General features: G+C 42.5%; 1 protein-coding gene across 2 annotated transcripts in view; it reads right to left on the reverse strand.

Annotated features, from left to right (window-relative positions):
* Positions 1-2,978: 2,978 nt before the first annotated feature.
* The window catches only part of LOC120059799 (calcipressin-3-like), a 67,149-nt gene continuing 44,150 nt past the window's right edge, over positions 2,979-25,977 (reverse strand). For both annotated transcript variants that reach the window (XM_039008847.1, XM_039008848.1), the window contains exons 2-4: positions 13,624-13,797; positions 8,992-9,163; positions 2,979-3,142 (exon numbers count right to left, since the gene is read on the reverse strand). In XM_039008847.1, the coding sequence (XP_038864775.1) occupies positions 2,979-3,142; positions 8,992-9,163; positions 13,624-13,797 (510 nt within the window). The remainder of the gene's footprint in view (positions 3,143-8,991; positions 9,164-13,623; positions 13,798-25,977) is intronic.

Below are 25,977 nucleotides of genomic sequence, written 5' to 3' on the forward strand. Positions count from 1 at the left end.
AGACTGCCTCTACAGTGAGAAGAAAAAAGACTGCCTTTACAGCAAGAAGGAAAAAGACTGCCTTTACAGCGAGAAGAAAAAGACTGCCTCTACAGTGAAAATAAAAAAGACTGCCTTCACAGTGAGAAGAAAAAAGACGGCCTTTACAATGAGAAGAAAAAAGACTGCCTCTACAATGAGAAGAAAAAGACTGCCTTTACAGTGAGAAAAAAAAGACGGCCTCTACAGTGAAAATAAAAAAGACTGCCTTCACAGTGAAAATAAAAAAGACTGCCTTTACAGTGAAAATAAAAAAGACTGCCTCTACAATGAGAAGAAAAAGACTGCCTTTACAATGAGAAGAAAGACTGCCTCTACAGTGAAAATAAAAAAGACTGCCTTTACAGTGAGAAGAAAAAAGACTGCCTTTACAGTGAGAAAAAAAGACTGCCTTTACAGTGAGAAGAAAAAAGACTGCCTTTACAGTGAGAATAAAAAGACTTCCTTTACAGTGAGAAGAAAAAAGACTGCCTTTACAGTGAGAAGAAAAAAGACTGCCTCTACAATGAGAAGAAAAAGACGGCCTTTACAATGAGAAGAAAAAAGACTGACTCTACAGTGAGAAGAAAAAAGACTGCCTTTACAGTGAGAAGAAAAAGACTGCATTTACAGTGAGAAGAAAAAAGACTGCCTTTACAGTGAGAAGAAAAAAGACTGACTCTACAATGAGAAGAAAAAAGACTGCTGACAATAAAGTGCTCGCATGCAGACAGACCATCTTTTGTTTACTAATATGAGCAAAAATATCTGTCATTTTTCATGCACGGAAACACGGAAAAGGTTTAGGTTAACCGCCGAGGCCCACCGGAACACTCCCCCTCAACGGTTGGGCTTTTATTTTGGAATGAAAAAAAACACTGGTTTCAAAACACCTTTTCAGGTTGGGAATGAAATCAAGGACTCTTACATGGAAAGTTCTGTATACAACAGACTACATGGAATTGTCTGTATACAACAGACTCACTATATGGAGAATGTTTGTGAAAAAACTAAAACATGAGGGACTTTTTATGGCATCAAATCATTGTAATAACAGACACATGACATTATAGTTGACATGTTATGCTTGTTGTTATTCAAAGTGCATGGTCAGGAGAAACGTCTATCATTCTGGTAAAAGTTACTCTTAAATTTACTCCTAAGATATTTAGGATTAAAATGAATGACTAAAAGCACACTTAATTAATTAATTCTTAATTTTATTTGGGAGTTGGAAAGAACTTGTTGTGAGCAAATAAACAACTGTTAATGCAGCAGTATTCCAAATTGGAGTAATTTGCTCTAGGGGCGCTGTACTACTATGGCTGACCCTGTAAAACACATTTCATGTGACAATAAAACTCATTTTTAATAACATTTTAAAAAACTTTCTCTTTAGTTTCCAAAGGTTTGTGCTGTGACTGCAATGTGAGATGAAGGCTTTGGTTGCTATCTCCAGAGGCTGGGTGGCTAATTAAACTTTTTCAATTTCTCAGCAACGCTTAATGTCAATCATTAAAACCTAATGGACTATTTCCAGCTACTGACTATTGAGCTATTTACAGCAAGAACTAAGAAGCAGTCTTCAACTTTTAAGAGCTGACAGAGGAAAGTCAGGACATTCCTTTAGTATAGCTCCAGAGATAGAGAGATTCTCAGTGTAAAACAAGCCATATAGGTCTGAGAAGAAGACAGCTGTGTTGATATCATAACAAGACCCCAAAACATTACCGGAAAGATGGAATAAAAATAAATGCCCTCCGAAAATGTCAACACTCCTGTAGGAGATTAGTCTTAGCCTCTACTTCTATCCTAAAGCCCAACTCTTAGGCGTTACTCCTATCCTAAAGCCCAACTCTTAGGCGTTACTCCTATCCTAAAGCCCAATTCTTAGGCTTTTACTCACACTGTAAAGGTCTCATTCACTCTGTCTTTTCACTCACTCAGCCAGCCTCCCCCCTCACACCTGACACTATAAAACTAGAGATATGTGTGTCGTCAAAAGCGTCATTCCATTTCCCTGTCGTCTTGACCAGTATAAAATGCCTCAGCTCCCGACTACGTTAGTAAGCATGCAAAAAAACAATTGTTTGTGATATCAAATACATTTTAAGAAGAATGCACACCTAGTTCAGCAACACTTCAATAGACACCTCTCTGATTAAAAGGACATAAGCAGACCCTCCCCAAAATGTAAATAAAATGCAAACACCACCATAACTTTGATGTTACCACATGGCCACCTGTTGCTATGTAGTGTGACCTCCGTAGGTTCCTTTGCTTTATACAACAGTTTAGTATTTGAGTCTCTGTAGGAGTATGTTCTTATATATACATGAAGACAAGAAGAGGAATACCAGACAGTCAATCCTCATTCTGTGTTAGCAGAAACAACCAATCAGCTGATATCATAAATAGCAGAAGAAGAACAGACTAACAATCAGAAGAACAAATTTATATAAAAAAAGTAAAGAAACTCAAAAACCTCGTTAGAGGTATTGCATGTCCCCGAAAGACCACTGCGCGACACAACTAACCAGTGACAGTAAGCAGGAAGGAAATAAGTACTACTAGAGAGGAACTACTACAGATGAGAGCTGAGTGTATAATCTATGACAGGGTGCCTGCTTTAGGAGGACAAGGTGTTACATACCCGCCCCTGGCTGATCCGAGGTCAGGGGTCAAGAGTTAGGCACCCCCCCCTCCCTTTCCTTTGAGTGTGATGAGTGTGTGTAAATCTCATCCATCCTCCATCGTCCATACAGGCCAGGCCGCCTCATCCCATCCAATAGCCATGCTCCCTCCACAAACACCACCAACTGTCTGCTGTTTGTGTGTTTTGGGTTGAACTGAAATGAGGGGCGTTGCCTTGCTGTGCTGTGCGACTGCAGAGACAGAGAAGACAGGGCTTGGTGCGTGTGTGTGTTGCGGTCGTAGGAATGGGGTCCGTAACGAGCGTCCTAGTTCAGGACTTGCGACGGGCCGTCGGGGCGCCGGGTTTGGACGATCTGCTGTTTCTGCTTGGGCCGCGCTTCGTCGTTGTCATCCTCTGCATCGCTGTCGCACACATGAACCACAACGCTGGGGGTTGACTCAGTACCCGCATGCAGTTCATACTTCTCCCCTAAAGAAGGAGAGGGTAGGGAGGGATGGAAGGAGAGAGACAGGGAAGGATAGAGAAAGAGAGAGAGAAAAGGGGTAGAAAGGGGTTTGAGAAAGAGAAGAGAGCGTGAAAAAGAGAGAGGAAGAAAAACCGACAAAGACTTTAATCCACCAGACTTGATTTGCCTTTAGAATGCTACACATCCATCAACAGCCCTACAGCCGCATTACAGGTTCAATCTCTTGATTAGATGGCCAATGAAAGTCTGATCTACAATTGAAGCAGATTGATCAGACTGCAGGACAGATCCAAGCCTATAGTACCAGAGGTAGAGGAGCCTGTAAATAAGCCCGACAGACATAAAAAAAAACAACGCTAACCACTAAGCCGCAGGATCAGAAAATCAAATGAAATCACATTTGATTGGTTGCATACACATATTTAGCAGATGTTATCGCAGGTGTAGCGAAATGCTTGTATAACATGGCTCCTCTAGAACTATGAACTGAGTGTTAGCCTAGCCTAGCACTAGATGAAAGAGGGAACCTCCCCTGCGATGGCGGACGTTATCAGCTGGAATAACACTGGCTGTGTTAATGAAATGTACTGCAGGCTAGGATAGGTTCACACTGGCTCTTGTTGCTATCGTGTGCCAAACTACTCCAATAGAGGAGACAGAATACACATATATATATATATATATATATATAGAGAGAGAGAGAGTTGAAGTTGGAAGTTTACATACACTTAGGTTGGAGTCCTTAAAACTTGTTTTTCAACCACTCCAAAAATGTGTTGTTAACGAACTATAGTTTTGGCAAGTCGGTTAGGACATCTACTTTGTGCATGACACAAGTGATTTTTCCAACAATTGTTTACAGACAGATTATTTCACTTATAATTCACTGCATCACAATTCCAGCAGGTCAGAAGTTTACATACACTAAGTTGACTGTGACTTTAAACAGCTTGGAAAATTCCAGAAAATGATGTCATGGCTTTAGAAGCTTCTGATGGGCTAATTGACATCATTTGAGTCAATTGGAGGTGTACCTGTGGATGTATTTCAAGGCCTACCTTCAAACTCAGTGCCTCTTTGCTTGACATCATGGGAAAATCAAAAGAAATCAGCCAAGACCTCAGAAAAAAATTGTAGATCTCCACAAATCTGGTTCATCCTTGGGATCAAATTCCAAAAGCCTGAAGGTACCACGTTCATCTGTACAAACAATAGTACGCAAGTATAAACACCATGGAACCACGCAGCCATCATACCGCTCAGGAAGGAGACGCGTTCTGTCTCCTAGAGATGAACGTACTTTAGTGCGAAAAGTGCAAATCAATCCCAGAACAACAGCAAAGGACCTTGTGAAGATGCTGGAGGAAACAGGTACAAAAGTATCTATATCCACAGTAAAACGAGTCCTATATCGACATAACCTGAGAGGCCGCTCAGCAAGAAAGAAGCCACTGCTCCAAAACCGCCATAAAAAAGCCAGATTACGGTTTGCAACTGCACATGGGGACAAAGATTGTACTCTTTGGAGAAATGTCCTTTGGTTTGATGATACAAAAATAGAACTGTTTGGCCATAATGACCATCATTATGTTTGGAGGAAAAAGGGGGAGACTTGCAAGCCGAAGAACACCATCCCAACCGTGAAGCACGGGGGTGGCAGCATCATGTTGTGGGGGTGCTTTGCTGCAGGAGGGACTGGTGCACTTCACAAAACAGATGGCATCATGAGGCAGGAAAATTATGTGGATATATTGAAGCAACATCTCAAGACATCAGTCAGGAAGTTAAAGCTTGGTCGCAAATGGGACTTCCAAATGGACAATGACCCCAAGCATACTTCCAAAGTTGTGGCAAAATGGCTTAAGGACAACAAAGTCAAGGTATTGGAGTGGCCATCACAAAGCCCTGACCTCAATCCTATAGACAATTTGTGGGCAGAACTGAAAAAGTGTGTGCGAGCAAGGAGGCCTACAAACCTGACTCAGTTACACCAGCTCTGTCAGGAGGAATGGGCCAAAATTCACCCAACTTATTGTGGGAAGGTTGTGGAAGGCTACCTGAAACGTTTGACCCAAGTTAAACAATTTAAAGGCAATGCTACCAAATACTAATTGAATGTATGTAAACTTCTGACCCACTGGGAATGTGATGAAAGAAATAAAAGCTGAAATAAATCATTCTCTCTACTATTATTCTGACATTTCACATTCTTCAAATAAAGTGGTGACCCTGACTGACCTAAAACAGGGGATTTTTACTAGGATTAAATGTCAGGAATTGTGAAAAACTGTGTTTAAATGTATTTGGCTAAGGTGTATGTAAACTTCCGACTTCAACTGTATATATTAATACTATATACTACTAAACTACACTTATCATTTTTATTTATTTGTCACATGCTTCATAAACAACAGGTGTAGATGAACAGGGAAATGCTTACTTACGGGCCCTTCCCAACAAACAACTGTATATATATATATTTACTACCATTCAAAAGTTTTAGGTCACTTAGAAATGTCCTTGTTTTTGAAAGAATAGCAATTTTTTTGTCCATTAAAATAACATAAAATTGATCAGAAATACAGTGTAGACACTGTTAATGTTGTAAATTACCATTGTAGCTGGAAACGGCAGATTTTTTATGGAATATTTACATAGGCATACAGATCTACATAGCATCATGGAGTCGCCTCCACTGTTGACGTTGAGACTGGTGTTTTGCGGGTACTATTTAATAAAGCTGCCAGTTGAGTACTTGTGAGGCGTCTGTTTCTCAAACTAGACACTCTAATGTACTTGTCCTCTTGCTCAGTAGTGCACCGGGGACTCCCACTTCTCTTTCTATTCTGGTTAGAGCCAGTTTGCGCTGTTATGTGAGGGAGTAGTACACAGCGTTGTACAAGTTCTTCAGTTTCTGGCAATTTCTCACATGGAATACCCTTCATTTCTCTGAACAAGAATAGACTGACGAGTTTCAGAAGGAAGTACTTTGTATCTGGCCATTTTGAGCCTGTAATCGAACCTACAAATGCTGACGCTCCAGATACTCAACTAGTCTAAAGAAGGCCAGTTTTATTGCTTCTATAATCAGAACAACAGTTTTCTGCTGTGTGAACATCATTGCAAAATGGTTTTCCAATGATCTACTAGCCTTTTAAAAGTATAAACTTGGATTAGCTAACACAACGTGCCATTGGAACACAGGAGTGATGGTTGCTGATAATGGGCCTCTGTACGCCTATCTAGATATTCCATAAAAAAATCTGCAGTTTCCAGCTACAATAGTCATTGTGCTTATACAGGTTCAGGAGTAATGCTGGGAAAGGTACTTTCTTGTATACTGGAGCCTCAGAATGGAATGAGTTGCCTCTGCCTATAAAAACAACGACCCTCTCTGGACAGCTTTAAAAATAAAGTAAAAATATGTTTGATGTCCTCTGTGCCCATATGAATAACCCCTATGATGTAACTGGAATGATGAGATAGATGTTCTTCTTTTATGTTTTTTTTCTTTTATGTTTTTGTTGATCTTGTCTAGCCATCTTGTCTCAAGAGGACCACAATGGAAATAAGTCCCAGACTTTATTGTGTGTTATCCTCGATGATTTTATTCATGTGCATGTATGGCTTTTAAGATTTATGTGTGCTTGTTTTTTTAAATGGTCAAATTAATAAACTAAACTAAAACATTTTTTTACAACATTAACAATGTCTTCTCTGTATTTCTGATCAATTTGATGTTATTTTAATGACAAAAAATGAGCTTTTCTTTAAGAAACAAGGACATTTCTAAGTGACCTCAAACATTTGAACGGTAGTGTGTATATTTATACATACACACATTTAATCCATGCCATAACGGTAATGTCCTGGCATGGATTAAATATTATACGATTCCTAAAAAATACAGCCAGTATCAGTACATCAAATTGAGGTATCACAGATAAGATTTGATGTAGTCGGTGCTGTTTGATTCCGGAGAATTCCAGGGTTAAGCAACACAAATGCCCCTCATCACAACCTCCTGAAATACATATGCAGATTGCATCACAGTTGCCATGGAGACCAGACAGGGCCAAGGGAAACATGAGAAGAGGTTTCCCACACTGCGTCTGACAGAAAAAGGTCCTGTTTTGTTTTGGGAAGGTCACTACCACAGGCGGCCAGCAGAGAGCGGCAGCGGGCCACACTGCAGCAGAGCACTAATATGATTTAGAGGCAGGCTAAAGAAGCCCCAGCAAGAGCCAAGGCCTATTTCCGGATGCCTTCTGGTGTTACCATAGTAACAGCACCGTGGTGGTGGGTCATCACTGCAACATGGTAAATCATGTAATGTAGGAATCATGATTTTTCCTGTAATGCATTATGCTGAGGGGCTGGGGTCGGTGCATAAAAGATTAAGCCAAGTCAAAGCAATGCTCAGTGACATTATCTTTGACAGCCGTTCAGGTTTGTAGGTAGACCAAATAGAGGCACTCAAAGTGCTGCAATATTCAGATGTCTGGATTTCCAGACAACCACAGACAAGAACCCAGGCTGGGATTGGCCAAGACAATCTCTTTGCCTCCTGAACCTACTAAATCATATAATTGTGTAACTAACTATAGCGTCTGTCTGCCGTTAAGTTCGCATATTACTGGTGAGGAGGCTTTCCTTTCCACAGATAACCAGGGTCTATACCATCGTAAAACAAATACAATAATAATCTGTACATTCTTCCGAAGTGTGCACTTGTTCACTTTCCTTCATAGGGATCTCAATAGCATACTCCTTGCATCCATTCTCCTCTCTCCTCGTCTCAAAACCCATTGGAGGAGAAGTTCAAAGGGGAGGAGACGAGGAAGGAAATGGCTGAAGTAAGAAACATGGTGGAAACTCCTTCTAGCTCAATGCTTTTACATTTGTTGGGGAGTTGTGTACGAGTGCACACTTCAGAAGAATGGACACAGTATTGGGCCGCACAGACAAGACTCCAAATGACACAGTGAAGCATTCTGAGAACTCGGTGACCTCTTGAACCATGTGACCCTACTGCCTTGTCTCCAGTAGAAAGAACACTCCCTGTTTGATATGGCTGGCATTTCTAAAAGGTCACCTCCTGACTGCAAACGCTAGCCCTTTACCTAGCAAGAGAGACAGGGACAGAGTATGGCCAACGCTAGCCCTTAACTCAGCCATACAGACAGTCCCTGAGAATGGCCAATGCTAGCCCTTAACTCAGCCAGACAAACCAGCTCAGAGTGTGGCACACGTTAACCCTTAACTCATCCAGCCAGACAGTCAGAGAGTATGGCCAATGCTAGCCCTTAACTCAGTCAGACAGACAATTACAGAGTATGGTCAATGCTAGCCCTTAACTCAGCCAGATAGACAGTCTCAGAGTATGGCATTAGGAAGTATGTGTGCCATAAGAGAGAGCCATTAAAGAAACAGAATAGCGCTCATGTAACCGAAAGGTCGCTGATCTGAATCTCCGAGCCGACTAGGTGAAAAATCTGTCGATGTGCCCTTGAGCAAGGCACTTAACCCTAATTGCTCCTGTAAATCGCCCATGGATAAGAGCATCTACTAAATTACTAAATTGTAAATATTGTAAGGATGAATCTCTTTTTCTGATACACATTCATACTTAGATAACCGTCCAGCATACTGCACAAAGAAATTGGATGTGTTTACGCTACTTGGTGCACTTTCTGGGATCTTACTGTCATCCTAGGATTCTCACAATAGCACAGCACATGGAGCTGATGAGCTCAGTTCAGATAACAGTGCCAGTAGATACATGCTATATGAGTTTGTAGGGTGTGTAGACTGTCAATATGTATGTATGTGTGTGTATGTATGTACTGACCTGGGCCCAGCTTGGCCACCGCACACAGCAGGTCATAGTTGATACCAGGCGTGGCGTCTTCGCTCTGGCTCCAGCCCACGGGCGGCGAGGCAGGGGGCGAGATGAGGAACTGTTTGACGGGCGCAGGAGGAGCCAGGTACGACTTGTCTATATCCTCCCCAGAATTCTGAACCTATAGAAGGTGGAGAGGAGAGTGGGACATGTCAGAATGGATGTCAGTGATAAAATCTGGGTCATGTTAATTTGGAATGGAAAATGTTGAAAACGTTTAGCAACTGAAAATGTAACAAGTCTAGGTAGTCCCTGCCTGTTTAGTTTTTTTACTGTTTGCTCCTTGTCTTTTTACTGTTTGACCCTGTCTCCACTTATCCCTATAGACTCTTACCCCTATAGACTCTTATCCCTATAGACTCTTATCCCTATAGACTCTTACCCCTATAGACTCTTATCCCTATAGACTCTTACCCCTATAGACTCTTATCCCTATAGACTCTTACCCCTATAGACTCTTATCCCTATAGACCCTTATCCATATAGACCCTTACCCCTATAGACTATTACCCCTCTAGGCCCTTACACATATAGACCCTTACCCCGTAGACTATTACCCCTACAGACTCTTACCACTATAGGCTCTTCATGTAGATCTGAGAGGATTGGATCAGTATAATATATAAATGATCTTCCTGTTGGCTCCCTGGACTGAACACAATGTACTGGATTATATCTAATATAAGACACACACACCTTGGCTCGTCCCTTATGGAACCTACACCTCAGAACACACACTCAGAACAAACACATGCTGAGTACACACACAGACAGGCATGCATAAATACACAGAACACACACACACACACACACACACACACACACACACACACACACACACACACACACACACACACACACACACACACACACACACACACACACACACACACACACACACACACACACACACACACAAACAATACACAGCTACAACCCCACACAAACATACACAACCCCTGTAGAACCACATACAAAGACAGACACTGCAATGACTCAAAGCTCTGTCTGACTGAGGGACCTGAAGGAGGATGAGGTCAAGTTTGGCTTAGAGGCCCCTACCTTCTCAATGGGGAAAGTACAGTAGAGAAATACCACTACATTCTCAATGGGAGTGTACAGTAGAGAATTACCTCTACATTCTCAATGGGGAGACTACAGTAGAGAAATACCTCTACATTCTCAATGGGGAGACTACAGTAGAGAAATACCACTACATTCTCAATGGGGAGACTACAGTAGAGAAATACCACTACATTCTCAATGGGGAGACTACAGTAGAGAAATACCACTACATTCTCAATGGGGAGACTACAGTAGAGAAATACCACTACATTCTCAATGGGGAGAGTACAGTAGAGAAATACCACTACATTCTCAATGGGGAGAGTACAGTAGAGAAATACCACTACATTCTCAATGGGGAGACTACAGTAGAGAAATACCACTACATTCTCAATGGGAGTGTACAGTAGAGAATTACCTCTACATTCTCAATGGGGAGAGTACAGTAGAGAAATACCACTACATTCTCAATGGGGAGACTACAGTAGAGAAATACCACTACATTCTCAATGGGGAGACTACAGTAGAGAAATACCACTACATTCTCAATGGGGAGACTACAGTAGAGAAATACCACTACATTCTCAATGGGGAGACTACAGTAGAGAAATACCACTACATTCGCAATGGGGAGAGTACAGTAGAGAAATACCACTACATTCTCAATGGGGAGACTACAGTAGAGAAATACCACTACATTCTCAATGGGGAGAGTACAGTAGAGAAATACCACTACATTCTCAATGGGGAGAGTACAGTAGAGAAATACCACTACATTCTCAATGGGGAGAGTACAGTAGAGAAATACCAATACATTCTCAATGGGGAGAGTACAGTAGAGAAATACCACTACATTCTCAATGGGGAGAGTACAGTAGAGAAATACCAATACATTCTCAATGGGGAGAGTACAGTAGAGAAATAGAGAAAGGATAAAAGTCTGCACACAAAAATGCTCCTCCCGAGTGCTTTGATTCAACCTGCACCACAAGTGCCTTCAGAAAGTGTTCAAACCCTTGACTTTTCCCACATTTTGTTGTGTTACAGCGTGAATTCAAAACAGATTCACCCATCTACACACAATACCCCACAATGACATAGTGAAAACATTTTGTAAGAAATTTTAGCAAATGTATTGAAAATGAAATACAGAACTATCTAATTTACATAAGTATTCACAGCCCTGAGTCAATACTTTTGTAGAAGCACCTTTGGCAGCAATTACAGTCTATAACAACCTTGCACACCTGGATTGCTCAATATTTGCATATTATTCTTTTCAAAATTCTTCAATCTCTGTCAAATTGATTGTTGATCGTTGCTAGACAATTATTTTCAGGTCTTGCCGTAGATGTTCAAGTAGATTTAAGTCAAAACTGTAACTCGGCCAGTCAGGAACATTCACTGTCTTCTTGGTAAGCAACTCCAGCATAGATGTGGCATTGTGTTTTAGGTTATTGTCCTGCTGAAAGGTGAATTCACCTCCCAGTGTCTGATGGAAAGCAGACTGAACCAAGTTTTCTTTTAGAATGTTGCCTGTGCTTAGCTCCATTCCATTTATTTTTTATCCTGAAAAATTCCCCAGTCCTTAACGATTACAAGCATACCCATAACATGATGCAACCACCACTATGCTTGAAAATATGGAGAATGGTACTAAGTAACGTGTTGTATTGGATTTGCCCCAAACATACACTACATGACCAAAAGTATGTGGACACCTGCTCCTCGAACATCTCATTCCAAAATTATGGGCTTTAATATGGAGTTGGTCCCCCTTTTCCTGCTATAACAGCCTACACTCTTCTGGGAAGGCTTTCCACTAGATGTTGGAACATTGCTGAGGGGACTTGCTTCCATTCAGCCACAAGAGCATTAGTGAGGTCGGGCACTGATGTTGGGCGATTAGGCCTGGCTCGCAGTCGGCGTTCCAATCATCCCAAAGGTGTTCGATGGGGTTGAGGTTAGGGCTCTGTGCAGGCCAGTCAAGTTCTTCCACACCGAGCTTGACAAACCATTTCTGTATGGACCTTGCTTTGTGCACGGGGCATTGTCATGCTGAAACAGGAAAGGGACTTCTCCAAAGTGTTACTGAGCTCTTCAGTGAGGCCATTCTACTGCCAATGTTTGTCTATGGAGATTGCATGGCCGTGTGCTCGATTTATACACCTGTCATTAAGGGTGTGGCTGAAATAGCTGAGTCCACTCATTTGAAGGGGTGTCCACATACTTGTGCATATATAGTGTAACACTATATTCAGGACAAAAGGTGAATTGCTTTGCCACATTTTTTTGCAGTTTCACTTTAGTGCCTTGTTGCAAACAGGATGCATGTTTTGGAATATTTTATTCTGTACAGGCTTCCTTCTTTTCAATCTGTCAATTAGGTTAGTATTGTGGAGTAACTACTATGTTGTTGATCCATCCTCAGTTTCCTCCTATCAGATTTATTAACCTCTGTAAAAACTGTTTTAAAGTCACCATTGGCCTCATGGTGAAATCCCTGAGTGGTTTCCTTCCTCTCCGGCAACTGAGTTAGTAAGGATGCCTGTATCTTTGTAGTGACTTGGTTTATTGATACAGAATCCAAAGTGTAATTAATAACTTCACCATGCTGAAAGGGATATTCAGTGTCTGCTTTTTTAATTGTTTTACCCATCTACCAATAGCTGCCCTTCTTTCCAAGGTATTGGAAAACATCCCTGGTCTTTGTGGTTGAATCTGTGTTTGAAATTCATTGCTCGACTGAGGGACCTTACAGATAACTGAATGTGTGGGGTACAGAGATGAGGTAGTCTTTCATGTTAAACACTTATTTCACACAGAGTGAGTCCATGACTTAAGACTTAAGAAATTTCTTAAGAAAATGTGTACTCCTAAACTTATTTAGGCTTGCCATAAGAAAGGGGTTGAATATTAATGGACATATTTTCATTTTTAATTCATTTGTAAAAATTGCAAAAAAACATAATTCCACTTTGACATTATGGGTTATTGTGTGAAGGCCAGTGGCAAAACATCTACATGTCATCCATTTTAAATTCAGGCTGTAACACAACACAATGTGGAAAAAGTCAAGGGGGGAAATCAATTCAGAAGGCATTGTAGTGATCACATTCTGGAAATTAGATCACTAGAAGCGGTTGATCACAATAATTACAGTAAGCGCATTCACTATAGCAGAATGCAATGTATTTGTTGTTGCGACCAGTGTTGTTGGGGCCAGTGTTGTTGGGGCCAGTGTTGTTGGGGCCAGTGTTGTTGGGGCCAGTGTTGTTGCGGCCAGTTTCACACCCTTGGAGAGTAGAGTGCATGCCCTAGGATTCAGTACACTGCTCTGAGTTTAGCCTCTGTAATACCTGGGGTCATGCTCATTATGCACCAAATTAAAGAAAACAGACTAACTGGAATAAAACAGACTAAAAAGGCAGGTCTAACCTGGACTGTAATGACTCCCATATCTCCCAACAGGCCCCAGTACCGGCCCAAACCTTCCCCCAGGAAGAGCTCACTCACCTGGGCAAAGTAGAGCTTGAGCTGCTTGCCGTTGAACTCGGTCTCGTGGAGCTCGATGCGAGCGCGGGCGGCCGCCTCCGGAGTGCTGAAACTGATGCGGACTCGCCTGAAGCTCTTGAACATCTGGAAGGACGTCTGCTCGTCGTAGATCCTGAACAGGGCCTCGAACCTCTCCTGGGAGAGAAGGAAAGAAAGAGAGGACGGCCATTTTAGCCTACAGATGACCCTGCACCTGTCCTGAAATGTCTCCGTTAAAGGAAAAATCCATTCAAAAAACAGCATTCTGTTGTATGTTACAAGATGTTGATTATGTAGTTCTACTGTTTGCTGTAGTTTTAGCACTACTAACTTTCTGTTTACATAGCTATTCATTAAAACGCCAATTCATGTTTCTAGCTCCATCACAGGTTTGTGCTTGGAAATGTCTAACTATGCCATTGCATTGATGTTCCTTGTTTGATATGTTGGTATTTACTTATGATACCAACATGTTTTGCATGTTAGTAATCCATTTTTCAAGAAACATGACTTTCAAGAAGCTACGTGTAGCATGCCACATCATGTTGGGCATTGTTTGTTAGGTAGCAAAGCCCAAGGGCACTGCTACGTGGCTGGCCCACATTTCCGTTTCTCACAAAAGGGACAATAATGTATCTATTTTATTCATTCGTCAAAGGGAGCAGAAATACAGTGGGAGAGATGGGAGTAGCGGAAAGGGTAGGTGAATCATTCAGCCATTTGAAACAGGATATGATCCTGTCATTTGAGCAATAGGGGACATATGGGTGTCACATGTCATAGATCCTCTTGTTGTCACCCCCGTCCTCTGTTGTGGTGGCACTCTAGGGGCATATGCTACGGTTAGTGGATTTTCAAGGAGCAATCAAGGAGACTATTCTTTCTGTCTCATCAAACCTGTTGCGGAGGGTGGGAAGACAAGTAGCCATGAAACTAGGCAACGTTTAAACTGTGATAGAATTCGGCTGAACAGAAAGGCTCTAAATCACATACATACTGTAGTTTTTACTAAAAGGACACAGTTGAATGAATGAAGCATATACTACGACACAAAATAAGAATTAGTCCTCAAAATGAAACTAACTAAAATAATATTGGTATGTGTACTGTAGGCGTATGTGTCAGACTTTACTATTGGTACAAGACCATATCATGTAATTCACCTCTTGTTCCAATAGTATCGTCCAACACACAGAGCTTTAGGGTCTATATACAGTGTATTCGGGAAGTATTCAGACCCCTTGACTTTATTTTTTGTTACATCACAGCCTTATTCTAAAATGGATTAAATAAAAAAAATCCTCAGCAATCTACACACAATACCCCACAGTACCCCAGACTCGGGCTCCTGAGTGGAGCAGCGGTCTAAGGCACTGCATCTCACTGCTAGAGGTGTCATTACAGACTCTGGTTTGATTCCAGGCTGTATCACAACTGGCCGTGATTGGGAGGCCCATAGGGCGTCACACAATTGGCCCAGCGTCGTCCGGGTTAGAGTTTGGCCGGGGTAGGCCATCATTGTAAATAAGAATTTGTTTTTAACTGACTTGCTTATTTAAATAAAGGTTAAAGAAACAAAAAAACAATGACAAACAAAAACAGGTTTTTAGACATTTTTGTAAATTTATAAAAAACGTAAAACTGAAATACCTTATTTACATAAGTATTCAGACACTTTGCTGTGAGACTCGAAATTGAGCTCAGGTGCATCCTGTTTCCATTGATCATCCTTGAGATGTTTCTGCAACTTGATTGGAGTCCACCTGTGGCAAATTCAATGGATTGGACATGATTTGGAAAAACACACCTGTCTATATAAGGTCCCACAGTTGATAGTGCATGTCAGAGCAAAAACCATTCCATGAGGTCAAAGGAATTATCCGTAGAGCTCCGAGACAGGATTGTGTCGAGGCACAGATCTGGGGAAGGGTACCAAGACATTTCTGCAGCATTGAAGGTCCCCAAGAACATTCTTAAATGGAGAAGGTTTGGAACCACCAAGATTCTTCCTAGAGCTGGCCGTCTGACCAAACTGAGCAATTAGGGGAGAAGCGCCTTGGTCAGGGAGGCCAAGCATCACGTCTGGAGGAAACCTGGCCCCATCCCTACGGTGAAGCATGGTGGTGGCAGCATCATGCTGTGGGGATGTTTTTCAGTGGCAGGGTCTGGGAGACTAGTCAGGATCGAGGCAAAGGTGAACGGAGCAAAGTACAGAGAGATCCTTGATGAAAACCTGCTCCAAAGCGCTAAGGAACTCCGACTGGGACGAAGGTTCACCTTCCAACAAGACAACGACCCAAAGCACACAGCCAAGACAATGCAGGAGTGGCTTCGGGACAAGTCTCCTTGTCTCATGTCCTTGAATGGCCCAGCCAGAGCCCGGACTTGAACCCGATTGAACATCTCTGGAGAGACCTGAAAATAGCTGTGCAGCAACGTTCCCCATCCAACCTGACAGAGCTTGAGAGGATCTGCAGAGAAAAATGGGAGAAACTCCCTAAATACACGTGTGACAAGCTTGTAGCGTCATACCCAAGAAGACTCAAGGCTGTAATCGCTGCCAAAGGTGCCTCAACAAAGTACTGAGTAAAAGGTCTGAATACTTTTGTACATGTGAAATTTCAGTGTTTTATTTTTAATAAATGAGTAAAAATGTCTAAAAATCTGTTTTTGCTTTGTCATTATGGGGTATTGTGTGTAGGATGATGAGAAAACAACAATTTAATCCACTTTAGAATAAGACCGTAACATTTTGAAATACATTGATTGTTTTGTGTTTTTCAGTATGATCCAAAGGTTGCCTCCCACAGAAGGGAGAAGCAGAATATTATCAGATGCTGTAACGTGCCTCCTCCTTCTCTTCATCCGAAGAGGAGTAGCAAGGATTGGACCAACGTGCAGCGGGTTGTGAATACATAATGAACTTTATTAACAAGACGAAACTAAACACACGAAGAACACTTGATAATTTTACAAAACAACAAAACGAAGTAGACAGACCTGAACGAGAGAACTTACATAAAACATGAAGAACGCACGAACAGGAACAGACTACATATACTAACGACAACGAAACAGTCCCGTGTGGTGCGAACATACACTGACACGGAAGACAATCACCCACAAACAAACAGTGAGAACAACCTACCTTAATATGACTCTCAATCAGAGGAAACGTCAAACACCTGCCTCTAATTGAGAGCCATACCAGGCAACCCAAAACCAACATAGAAACAGAAAACATAGACTGCCCACCCAAAACTCACGCCCTGACCAATAAACACATACCAAACAACAGAAAACAGGTCAGGAACGTGACAGATGCGCAGGAAATTGCCATTGTTGACATGGTAATTGGCAACAATGCAATAAAAATGCGGGAAAACCCGGGACAGAGTGCTGGCAGACAATGTCACTGTTGGGAATGTGAATACAGTCAGCACAACGACAGTTGCCAGAGTCCTAGAGAAACATAAAATAAGGATGAAGCAGATGTACACTGTACCCTTTCAGAGAAACGGTGAACGTGTGAAAGAACTCAGGTATCAATATGTCCAGGTAAGACGTCTGTTCAATAACCAAACAGGGTACATACACAGCTATACATAATGTAAAGAACTGTAAAACTGTGGATTTACTTTATTTTAGAGAGTAAAGGAGATTCAACCTGGCAAAAAAAAAAAGAAATGTGATTGGACAGAGAGCAACCGTGGATGTCCCAGGCCAGAGAGGAGCTAACATCACAATGTGTGCAGCACTGTCCAATGATGGTTCGCTGTTACACAAACCACTCATTGGCCCCTACAATACAGAGAGGCTCATTTCTTTTCTGGATGACCTGCATAATCGACTTGTGCCAGCGGAGGAGAGAGGGGCAAGAAACTCCCCTACCTTCGTTGTGTGGGATAATGTGGCATTTCACCACTCTGCTGCAGTTACAGACTGGTTTGCTGCACATCCCAGGATGTCAGTACTATTCCTGCCTCCATCCTCCCCTTCCTAAACCCCATAGCGGAGTTTTTCTCTGCGTGGAGGTGGAAGGTTTATGACCACCATCCACATGACCAGATGTCCTTACTGGATGCCATGAATGCAGGGTGTGGAGACTCTTCTCCTGAAGACTGCCAGGGTGTGGAGACACTTCTCCTGAAGACTGCCAGGGTGTGGAGACACTTCTCCTGAAGACTGCCAGGGTGTGGAGACACTTCTCCTGAAGACTGCCAGGGTGTGGAGACACTTCTCCTGAAGACTGTCAGGGTGTGGAGACACTTCTCCTGAAGACTGCCAGGGTGTAGAGACACTTCTCCTGAAGACTGCCAGGGTGTAGAGACACTTCTCCTGAAGACTGCCAGGGTGTGGAGACACTTCTCCGGAAGACTGCCAGGGTGTGGAGACACTTCTCCTGAAGACTGCCAGGGTTGGACTAGACATTCCAGGAGATACTTTCCAAGATGCATCGCCAGAGAAGACATAAGATATGATGTAGATGAGAACTTGTGGCCAAATGCAGGAAAGAGGGATAACTAGAATCCTCGCAGTACTGTACAGTATGAGTGATTATACTACACATGTTGTTGATTATTTTATTTTATTATTATTGCAGCCCTGCAATTTCAAATAAATAGTTTTTTGTTTCAACTTTTTATTTTTCACATGTAAATTACTATCTCCCCCAGTTCAAAGGGGGAGACACTCTAGACCCAAACTGTTATAGACCTACTGTATGTGTAAATGATAGATGCCCAAATACATGACATGTTAATGTTTTTAAATGTATGTAAATTGTGAAGTCCTTTGTCTGTAATGTCTTTTTCGTTATGTGTCGGACACCAGTAAGACTAGCTGTCACCATTGGCGTCGGCTAATGTGGATCTTAATAAATCATATAAATGACAGGAAGTGTAGTTAATTGAGGTTTTATTCATGGTTACCACGTTGTTGCCATGTTGTTGCCAGGTAAAAGTATCATCTGAAGTAAAAATTTCAGATCTTTCTTTGGATAAGGCACCAGTACCTTTAAAAAACATACAGTTGAAGTCGGAAGTTTACATACACTTAGGTTGGAGTCATTAAAACTCGTTTTTCAACCACTCCATACATTTCTTGTTAACAAACTATAGTTTTGGCAACAAGTCGGTTAGGACATCTACTTTGTGCATGACACAAGTAATTTTTCCAACTGTTTACAGACAGATTATTTCACTTCTAATTCACTGCATCACAATTCCAGTGGGTCAGAAGTTTACATACACTAAGTTGACTGTGCCTTTAAACAGCTTGGGAAAATCCAGAAAATGATGTCATGGCTTTAGAAGCTTCTGATAGGCTAATTGACATAATTTGAGTCAATTGGAGGTGTACCTGTGGATGTATTTCAAGGCCTAACTTCAAAAGTGCCTCTTTGCTTGACATCAGAAAATCAAAAGAAATCAGCCAAGACCTCAGAAAAAAAGTGTAGACCTCCACAAGTCTGGTTCATCCTTGGGAGCAATTTCCAAACGCCTGAATGTACCACGTTCATCTGCACACACAATCGTACGCAAGTATAAACACCATGGGACCACGCAGCCGTCATACCGCTCAGGAAGGAGGCGCGTTCTGTCTCCTAGAGATGATCGTACTTTGGTGCGAAAAGTGCAAATCAATCCCAGAACAACAGCAAAGGACCTCGTGAAGATGCTGGAGGAAACGGGTACAAAAGTATCTACATCCACAGTAAAACGAGTCCTATATCAACATAACCTGAAAGGCCGCTCAGCAAGGAAGAAGCCACTGCTCCAAAACCGCCATAAAAAAAGCCAGACTATGGTTTGCAACTGCACATGAGGTACAAAAGTATCTACATCCCCAGTAAAACGAGTCCTATATCAACATAACCTGAAAGGCCGCTCAGCAAGGAAGCAGCCACTGCTCCAAAACTTTTTGGAGAAATGTCCTCTGGTCTGATGAAACAAAAATAGAACTGTTTGGCCATAATGACCATTGTTATGTTTGTAGGAAAATGGGGGATGCTTGCAAGCTGAAGAACACCATCCCAACCGTGAAGCACGGGGGTGGCAGCATCATGTTGTGGGGGTGCTTTGCTGCAGGAGGGACTGGTGCACTTCACAAAATAGACGGCATCATGAGGCAGGAAAATGATGTGGATATATTGAAGCAACATCTCAAGACATCAGTCAGGAAGTTAAAGCTTGGTTGCAAATGGGTCTTCCAAATGGACAATGACCCCAAGCATACTTCTAAAGTTGTGGCAAAATGGCTTAAGGACAACAAAGTCAAGGTATTGGAGTGGCCATCACAAAGCCATGACCTCAATCCCGTAGAATATTTGTGGGGAGAACTGAGAAAGCGTGTGCGAGCAAGGAGGCCTACAAACCTGACTCAGTTACACCAGCTCTGTCAGGAGGAATGGGCCAAAATTCACCCAACTTATTGTGGGAAGGTTGTGGAAGGCTACCCGAAACATTTGACCCAAGTTAAACAATTTAAAGGCAATGCTACCAAAAACGATTTGAGTGTATGTAAACTTCTGACCCACTGGGAATGTAATGAAATAAATAAAAGCTGAAATAAATAATTCTCTCTACTATTATTCTGACATTTCACATTCTTAAAATAAAGTGGTGATCCTAACTGACATAAGACAGGGAATTTTTATTAGGATTTAATGTCAGGAATTGTGAAAATCTGAGTTTAAATGTATTTGGCTAAAGTGTATGTAAACTTCCGACTTCAGCTGTAGTATGCCAATATATCCAGCCCCATTTTAATTTTATTCTCAAGGACTCATTTGATATGTATCTGCTAACAAGGGCCATTGTATGTTCAATTGAGTTATTTGATGTCTAGTTGGAGTTCTACCATCCCTAGCTATGATTATTTCACAACTAAGGTAACACCAGGTGGCACGCCAGGTAGAGAGCTTCATTGCATTTTCTGCCAAGGCTTAAGATGAGATTTACCCAACGTCACAGCACCTTGCGAGGGACGGTACATAGCATTATATGGCCGTCAGGGCTACATCAACCATAGGAAGTTTGGAGAGGATGATGATGATGATGATGAAGATGTGAAATACCTAAATTACAGATTGGTAATAGGATTAACGCTCCCCACGCAATACCCTGATTTCTATCTCTGTGGAACGGAGCGAGTCCCCAGGGGCATTACATCTCATCCGTCGATACCGTTCCCACTCTCATATTGACCCCACAACAATAACAAAACCACTGTCAGGCAGCCTCAGTTGCAGTTTGTAGACTCACAGTCATATTGTCATGAGTTGGTTAGCTGTTTGGCCAGGTTTTTTGTTGTTACAGTGAATACTAAGGCTTATTGCGGCTAGGGTATCGAAGGTGTGTTTTAGTTTTATCTGCATTAGCATAAACCTCTGAGGGAGGTAAATGTGAGTTGTTTTGCAAGTTTCTAGCGCTGAAGGCTAGGCTAAAGTTTAAGTGCAGTGTGTTTTTTGTTATAGTCTTTAGCATTAGCACGCGAGGAATAGCTACCCACTCTGAGGTAAATGCTCATCATAGCGTCTGGTGGAGTTGTACAGACTAGTCTGTGGTCAGTAGTTCCCACCGTTGCCAACCTCAGGCCTCGCTCAGTCTGTCTGTGGTGAAGGTGACGGTCACTCTACCAACGGGCAGAATCAGACAGTAAACTAGATGTTAGCCTGGGCGCTAACACTCACCTCTGTGCTCCACAATCCTACCAGTTAGTATGGGGGTGATAGCATTGTGCTATCTTGTTTCCACACCAAACAAACACTCCTGTTGTTCATTATGAGATGCATCCGTTTCTTTTACAGCTGTGATATTCTAATCTAGACTCATTCAAAGCTACCCTTTCCTACCAAGTACCAACCTTTCCTACAATTGAACACACGTTTGATTCTAGGCTAATCTGAGAATAGGGACAAAGCACAAAGGCAAACAGTAGATGGCTGATATTGTCAATGTAAATATCGTAAAATGTTGCAGTTTGTTCACTATTGCATGGTGGGTGAGGTTAGTGATATATCCTATTAACTAAACCCCTGTTAACTAAAGTCATGTTAACTAAGGCCCTGTTAACTAAAGCCATGTTAACTAAAGCCCTGCATTGATGGGTTTGTCCTTAACTAAAGCTCTGTTAACTAAAGCCCTGTTAACTAAAGCCCTGTTAACTAAAGCCCTGCATGGATGGGTTTGTCCTTAACTAAAGCCCTGTTAACTAAAGCCCTGCATGGATGGTTTTGTCCTCAACTAAAGCCCTGTTAACTAAAGCCATGCATTGATGGGTTTGTGTCACACCCTGGCCTTAGTTATCTTTGTTTTCATTATTATTTTAGTTAGGTCAGGGTGTGACATGGGGAAGTTTGTGTGTTTTTTGTATTGTCTAGGGTGTTGTATGGTTTAGGGGGTTTAGTAGAGGAGATGGTTTAGTGTTCAGTGTAGGTGTCTAGGAAAGTCTATGGTTGCCTGAATTGGGTCTCAATTAGAGACAGCTGGTTATTGTTGTCTCTGATTGGGAGCCATATTTAAGGCAACCATAGGCTTTAGCTTTTTGTGGGTAATTGTCTATGTCAGTGTGTAATGGTCAGTGTCAGCACCATTTTGTATTTATAGCTTCACGGTCGTCTGTTTGTTGTTTTGTTTCATTTTTCTTCTTAAAATAAAAAGAAGATGTATTTTTCACGCGCTGCGCCTTGGTCCTCTCACTCTCCCTTCGACGATCGTGACAGTTTGTCCTTAACTAAAGCCCTGTTAACTAAAGCCCTGCATTGATGGGTTTGTCCTTAACTAAAGCCCTGTTAACTAAAGCCCTGTTAACTAAAGCCCTGCATTGATGGGTTTGTCCTTAACTAAAGCCCTGTAAACTAAAGCCCTGTTAACTAAAGCCCTGCATGGATGGTTTTGTCCTCAACTAAAGCCCTGTTAACTAAAGCCCTGTTAACTAAAGCCCTGCATTGATGGGTTTGTCCTTAACTAAAGCTCTGTTAACTAAAGCCCTGTTAACTAAAGCCCTGTTAACTAAAGCCCTGCATTGATGGGTTTGTCCTTAACTAAAGCTCTGTTAACTAAAGCCCTGTTAACTAAAGCCCTGTTAACTAAAGCCCTGCATTGATGGGTTTGTCCTTAACTAAAGCTCTGTAAACTAAGCCCTGTTAACTAAAGCCCTGCATGGATGGTTTTGTCCTCAACTAAAGCCCTGTTAACTAAAGCCCTGTTAACTAAAGCCCTGCATTGATGGGTTTGTCGTTAACTAAAGCTCTGTAAACTAAGCCCTGTTAACTAAAGCTCTGCCTCGATGGGTTTGTCCTCAACTAAAGCCCTGTTAACTAAAGCCCTGCCTTGATGGGTTTGTCCTTAACTAAAGCCCTGTTAACTAAAGCTCTGCCTCGATGGGTTTGTCCTCAACTAAAGCCCTGTCAACTAAAGCTCTGTTAACTAAAGCTCTGCCTTCATGGGAGCACTGATTACCCGCTGACTAGACAGATATGAGTTTTTGGCTCGTCAACCAGGGTTGTATCAGGGTCGTACCGGGGTCATATCAGGGCACATGGATGGAGGATCAAGGCTGTGTTATGCTGAGATCACCACTATCAGTTTATTTCCACTGATGCTTATGTCATCAGAAAACATTTAGTCACCATTATGTTATTCATTTAACTCTTTAGACTTTGCAAATATGAAATGTCTGAGGTTTCATCCAGATGACTACCTAGTGTTGTTTTTCTCTACATTCAAGCAGTCGGGAAAACAGCCCTGTTACAGTGTATAGCACTTTGCAATAACAGGGAGACGTTGTTTCTGCTTAGAGGAGTACAGCCCAGCTGCTTTTGTATTATCCTGGTTTGACTGCATCAGCAGAGTTTGTGTGTGTGTGTGTGTGTGTGTGTGTGTGTGTGTGTGTGTGTGTGTGTGTGTGTGTGTGTGTGTGTGTGTGTGTGTGTGTGTGTGTGTGTGTGTGTGTGTGTGTGTGTGTGTGTGTGTGTGTGTTTAAGTATGGGCCCGCTGCCCTGCTAATCGTCACTGAGCCCGATGCTAAACTAAGCAAACGTCATCCTCCGTTTACGTAACACAACAGACAGATACATCGTGTGTTGCTGTCGGTTTGTGTGTGTTGCTGTCGGTTTGTGTGTGTTGCTGTCGGTTTGTGTGTGTTGCTGTCAGTTTGTGTGTGTGTGTGTGTGTGTGTGTGTTCCTCTCATCCACACTGTGTTGCTCGTTGTCGGTTTGTGTGTGTGAGAGACGTGCGTGTGTGTTGCTGTCGGTTTATGTGTGTGAGAGACGTGTGTGTGTGTTGCTGTCGGTTTGTGTGTGTGTGTGTGTGTGTGTGTGAGAGACGTGCGTGTGTGTTCCTCTCATCCACACTGTAACATCACAGAGACAGCTCATTGTAATTCGATCTCTAACTCATTCCTTGTGTCGCTCCTAGACCAAAGTAGCCAAACAACAAACAGTACATTTGCAATATATTCACAAACCATCGATGTCTTCAGCTTGATCAAGTGTTTTTTGGTTGATTTCCTTTCGGGAATAATCACTTCCTGTCTTGCTATCTGTGTTGTCTTGATGTTGTTATGGCCATGACAGCTTTTCCATTACCACCAGGAAAATGACCACATTACCCACAGGGCAATCTGCTGAAAGATGAGCGCTGCCTCAGGCGATTGTGTCACTCAACTCTGTCTCTCTCTCTTGGCTCCTTTTTACCAGCTCATTGGCCAGTCCAAATCACCTGGAGTTTTACATAAAGGTGGCATAGAGATAGTGGAGGAGCATGGGTAATGTGGTAATGGACACATTTTTTTCTTGGAGTACTTAAGGAGCTAGACTTTGGCTACTTTACAATGTACATGCTATCATAGGCTACTACTTAGAATGGATGCCCAGTGGGTTGCCTCAATCTAAGTGCTATATTCTAGTATAGCTATTGGCTATTGGAACAGAGCCTTTTGTCTGTTTCAGACTTGGCCAAAGACACAAAATATTAGACCAGATGCGTCTTTGCTTGGCACTCAGCATTAAGGATAGAGATTGGGGGTAAGGCCCTGCTTGGCACTCAGCATTAAGGAGATAGATTGGGGGTAAGGCCCTGCATGGCACTCAGCATTAAGGAGATAGATTGGGGGTAAAGCCCTGCTTGGCACTCAGCATTAAGGAAAGAGATTGGGGGTAAGGCCCTGCTTGACACTCAGCATTAAGGAGAGAGATTGGGGGTAAGGCCCTGCTTGACACTCAGCATTAAGGAGAGAGATTGGGGGTAAGGCCCTGCTTGGCACTCAGCATTAAGGAGAGAGATTGGGGGTAAGGCCCTGCTTGACACTCAGCATTAAGGAGATAGATTGGGGGTAAGGCCCTGCTTGACACTCAGCATTAAGGAGATAGATTGGGGGTAAGGTCCTGCTTGGCACTCAGCATTAAGGAGAGAGATTGAGGGTAAGGCCCTGCTTGACACTCAGCATTAAGGAGAGAGATTGGGGGTAAGGCCCTGCTTGACACTCAGCATTAAGGAGATAGATTGGGGGTAAGGTCCTGCTTGGCACTCAGCATTAAGGAGAGAGATTGAGGGTAAGGCCCTGCTTGACACTCAGCATTAAGGAGATAGATTGGGGGTAAGGTCCTGCTTGGCACTCAGCATTAAGGAGAGAGATTGGGGGTAAGGCCCTGCTTGACACTCAGCATTAAGGAGATAGATTGGGGGTAAGGCCCTGCTTGACACTCAGCATTAAGGAGATAGATTGGGGGTAAGGCCCTGCTTGACACTCAGCATTAAGGAGATAGATTGGGGGTAAGGAACTATGATATAAACTCAGCAAAAAAAGAAACGTCCCTTTTTCAGGACCCTGTCTTTGAAAGATAATTAGTAAAAATCCAAATAACTTCCCAGATATTCATTGTAAAGGGTTTAAACACTGTTTCCCATGCTTGTTCAATGAACCATAAACAATTAATGAACATGCACCTGTGGAACGGTCGTTAAGACACTAACAGCTTACAGACGGTAGGCAATTAAGGTCACAGTTATGAAAACTTAGGACACTAAAGAGGAAAAACACCAAAAGAAAGATGCCCAGGGTCCTTGCTCATCTGCGTGAACGTGCCTTAGGCATGCTGCGAGGAGGTATGAGAACTGCAGATGTGGCCAGGGCAATAAATTGCAAGGTCCGTACTGTGAGACGCCTAAGACAGCGCTACAGGGAGACAAGATGGACAGCTGATCGTCCTTTGCGTTTATCGTTGAAGGAATGAGCGTTACACCGAGGCCTGTACTCTGGAGCGGGATCGATTTGGAGGTGGAGGGTCCATCATGGTCTGGGGCGGTGTGTCACAGCATCATCGAACTGAG

The sequence above is a fragment of the Salvelinus namaycush genome, chromosome 15 (assembly GCF_016432855.1).
Source record: "Salvelinus namaycush isolate Seneca chromosome 15, SaNama_1.0, whole genome shotgun sequence".
Taxonomy (NCBI): Eukaryota; Metazoa; Chordata; class Actinopteri; order Salmoniformes; family Salmonidae; genus Salvelinus; species Salvelinus namaycush.